Source organism: Sinocyclocheilus anshuiensis, unplaced genomic scaffold (genome assembly GCF_001515605.1).
Source record: "Sinocyclocheilus anshuiensis isolate Anshui unplaced genomic scaffold, SAMN03320099.WGS_v1.1 scaffold2322, whole genome shotgun sequence".
Classification (NCBI taxonomy): Eukaryota; Metazoa; Chordata; class Actinopteri; order Cypriniformes; family Cyprinidae; genus Sinocyclocheilus; species Sinocyclocheilus anshuiensis.
In genome coordinates, this window is record NW_015556110.1 from 109,856 (window position 1) to 114,184 (window position 4,329).

Genomic DNA, 4,329 nt, shown 5'->3' on the forward strand with positions numbered 1-4,329 from the left:
ATATTTTCAAAATATATACTGTATGTGTGTGTATTTATATATACATAATAAATATACACAGTACACATATGTAAACAAAAACTTTTATTTTGGATGCGATTAATCGTTTGATAGCACTACTTTAAACCATTACTTATGGCCAAAATCTATAGTAATGCTTCCTCCAGTGAAAAAGTCCATCCCCTGTTGTCCTCTTACTTTAAAATCCACTGACAGGTTTTGTTTAGAACTGGATCAGCTTGATCAGTGCATATTTCATAGTTGAACAATTGATATAAGGCAAAATTTCTCCAAATCTGTTCTGATTAAGAAATAAACTGATCTACATCATGGATGGCCTCAGGGTGAGTACATTTTCAGCAAATGTATTTTTGGGTGAGCTGTTCCTTTAAGTAGGTGTAGAGTGTACTGAGACAGACTTGATTAATACATTCGCATTTCTTTATGGGAGTGAACGGCCACTGTTGAGCATGTTTGATACATTTTACTTTTTCCATGGTAACAGTGATTTTTCTGATTGGTGGATCTCTTCTTAGAATATATTTAGATCCTGAGCTGGTAGAAGTGATCAAACCTTCAGTGGAGGTGAAGAACTCCTGCAGTCTTCCCGGTTTCCTCTCTAACTCCTCGTACTCATGAGCTTGTATTATCATCTCCAGCTGGTCCAACTCCTTCACCAGTTTGGCTTCTGGACTGGACTGAGTCTCATACTCCTTTGAAAGATGTAGTCCAGTCATTCCGAACCAAACCAAAAAAAAAGAGGAACACAAAACTTGGTCCAGTTGTTTTAATCAACTCACCTCCCACAAGCTGTAAATCTCTTTCCGTAAGCCATCATCTAACAGGCCTGTGATGTGCACCATCGCTTCCTAAAGAGAAAGATTCTCAATGTTTAATGTGTACACACACAAAATATTTCTAATGTAAAAATGATCTTAAAACCATCATACCTTTTCCCTTCTGTGCTTCTCTGCTTTGCTAACATTGTCTGCTGGTGCAATATCTCCCACAATACACTCAGCCAAGTCATGAACTAAAGCCAGCTTCATGCATCTGTGGAGACATTTTAGAATAACTGTCTCTGTTTTATTTTAAATAAATGTTTTTATTAAACTTCTAATACTGTAAAGATATTTATACATTTTGTACCATTTATATTGTTGTAGAAAGCTAATTACAAGGGTTTTAAGCATTAACTTAAATGGGTCTGGAAAAAAAATACTAGTGTATATGAATGAATCAGAACTGAACAAGAATGAATGAATTAACGTACCTGAATCGAACGAGTATGACTGAAACAAAACGAACTGCACAAATATGAATGAATCCTAATGAATCGAACAAGTGTGAATGAATCTTAATGAACCGCACAAACGTGAACGAAACTCAATAAACTGCACAAATGAGAATGAAACTACATGAACTTTAGAAATGTGAATGAATCTAATGAACCGAACAAGTGCGAATGAATCATAATGAACCGCACAAATGTGAACGAAACTCAATAAATTGCACAAATGAGAATGAAACTACACGAACTTTAGAAATGTGAATGAATCTAATGAACCGAATAAGTGTGAATGAGTCAAAATGAACTACACAAGTGAACAGATGAACAGCACAACTGTGAATCAATCTCAGTGAACCGCACAATGCATAAATTAATTGACTCTTCTCTAAGCCCCGCCTTAAAATCGCTACTGACCAATCCTACCGTAGCAACTGTTTCGGACAAACTTTTACTCGCTTACGAGGATCTGTGTGTTTGGATCATAGACTGTGTAAAAACAGGTTTGGATACATACGCAGTTTTATCGAAACCGACCAGAAAAACGTTTTTTCCCCAAACGTTACATAAATGTTGAGAGGCTCCTTCTGTGGATTAAACTGTCACCCATCCGTCATTCCCAAATAAACATGAAGAGCATCAGTAAGGACACCTACGTTCGCTCCAAGGTAAACAGTCGACGTCTATGCAAAAACTCCTGTATTTTAAGACCCCTCATACAAACCTTTCTTTACTGACAGTGATGTCTTTTATGGTTAAGGCCATCATAGACATTCTGTACATATGATCAGACACACTCTCAGGATGTTTGATATTTCTGTACACCCATCCTGTTCGTGGTACACGCTGTAACACAAGCAAGCGTTAATGTAACATAGGTTATCGCGCAAAACATTTGGTATTAATACGAATTTTACTCACTTTTAGCTGTCCGACTAGTTTCATGAATTGTAACATGTTGTCCATTCCGTTACATCAACCAATAGGACGCCGACGTCTGCGACCCGGATGTAAACCACAGCGTGAAGTTGCCGGTTGTTGTAATGACATGCAGCCACCACTAGATGGTGAAAGAATACAATCGAGTCGATGGCGTCTCACAAGTCAAGCAAAATCTGTAAGTACAGTACTTCGAAAATAAATAAATAAATTTTCATAAAATAAATTAACACTTGTGCTTGCAAAAAGTGCAAAAGCGTGTGGCTTTTTTGGACATGTGCCATGGCATTTATATGTTTACCACATAAATACCATGAATGCTTAATCTCTACCATTATATATTTTAAGGTACTACTATTGCCATTTGATACCATCTGTTGTGGAACTTGACCATCATTTTTATTTTTAAATTTTATTTTTATTATTCTTTTTTTTACCATTTTTTGTCTTCTCATTACTCAAGTCAAGTGTCTATGGGAAACATCAATGTAATATAACTGACAAAAACACAGTATTTGCTTTCTTTTATCATTGATTAAAATCATGTGCTTCTCAAATTTTAATCATTTAACCATCTTGTGACTGTTCGTTCTCAAAATCATTCTTCCCTCAGTTGTTTTGGCCTTGACATACACTTTGTCTACAATGTTTCCTTAAAGTAAGTGAGTGGGATTGAGAAATGCCCACTTCACCATGTGCACATTCCTCAGAGAATACAAAACAAAACTGATTCAAGGTTAATACAGGAAATGTAAAACTTAAATTTTGTGCTTTGTACCGTATACAATATGATATAGATTTAACCACAATCATTTTAAGTTTCATTATACATTGATCAAATGCAAATGAGGGTCTTCAGACAGTGTTGTATGTGAGGCGGCTGACACATTATTTACAGGATATGAGTCTCTTCCTCATGCAAATCTTTTTTTGGGCGTGTGTTTGTAGTGACAGATATAACTTTTATTCTGTGATGGTCATCTTCCCCTACCTAAGTCACTGCTTTTTCTCATGACACCGTTTCCTGGAGGTATGGTCTATTTGTAGAGGGTGTAGACAATACATCCTGCTCGTGGGTGTTCTGGTTATCACTTCTTGAACATCCACCAGGAAGGATGTACTGTGGATATTTTGCACATTGTGGGATACCTGCTATCAGCTTTAATGATATAGGATTTTAAATGGTTTGATTAGCTCATGCAGTTGAAAACATAAGATGCGTTTAGCAAAAAATGTGTCTGCTTAACATGTAAATGTAAAAATACAGTTTCGGTGTTCAAAGATATGTATTTTGTCACACTAAATGACATGTGAAATGTTATTTAAAAATGTAAGTTGTGGAAGACAGTCATTAATTGACAAGATAAGTTTAGATGATTTATTCAATAAATATGAATATAAAATCTCAAGCATACACTACCATTCAAAAGTTTAGTATCTGTAAACTTTGTTTTTGAAAGAAGTCTCTTATTCTCATTAAGACTGCATTTATTTGATCAACAATACAGTATAAACAGTAACTTTTTGAAATATTATTGTAATTTAAAATAACTGTTTTCTATTTCAATATATTTATAAAATTTCATTTAAATTTAATTTTCAGCATCATTACTCCAGCCTTCACTGTCACAAGATCCTTCTTCAGAAATCATTCTAATATGCAGATTTGCTGCTCACAAAACATTTCTTATTATTATTAATGCTGAAAACAGTTGTGCTGCTTAATTTTTTTTTTTTTTTGGAAACTATGATGCATTTTTTAGGATTCTTAGAAAGTTATTTTTTTATTTCAAATATTTTGTATTTTATTTATTTTATTTTATTTTTTTAAATTAAAATGTCTTTAATGTCACTTTTGATTAATGTAATGCATTCTTGCTGAATAAAAGTATTCATTTCTTTAAAAAAAAAAATCTTACTGGCCCCAAACATTTGAAAGTAATTAAAATGTCTTTAATGTCACTTTTGATTAATGTAATGCATTCTTGCTGAATAAAAGTATTAATTTCTTTAAAAAAAAAAATCTTACTGGCCCCAAACATTTGAAAGCAGTACTGTAAATTTCAGCATAAATATAAAATCTTTTATTAAATATATAATTT

General features: G+C 33.6%; 1 protein-coding gene across 1 annotated transcript in view; it reads right to left on the reverse strand.

The window, feature by feature from the left end:
- LOC107676251 (HD domain-containing protein 2-like) overlaps positions 1-2,295 on the reverse strand; it is a 3,226-nt gene extending 931 nt beyond the window's left edge. Inside the window, exons 1-5 of the mRNA XM_016470768.1 lie at positions 2,210-2,295; positions 2,013-2,134; positions 951-1,053; positions 801-869; positions 575-713 (exon numbers count right to left, since the gene is read on the reverse strand). Coding sequence (XP_016326254.1) covers positions 575-713; positions 801-869; positions 951-1,053; positions 2,013-2,134; positions 2,210-2,254 — 478 coding nt within the window. The 5' untranslated portion in view covers positions 2,255-2,295. The remainder of the gene's footprint in view (positions 1-574; positions 714-800; positions 870-950; positions 1,054-2,012; positions 2,135-2,209) is intronic.
- Between the last annotated feature and the right edge of the window lie 2,034 nt (positions 2,296-4,329).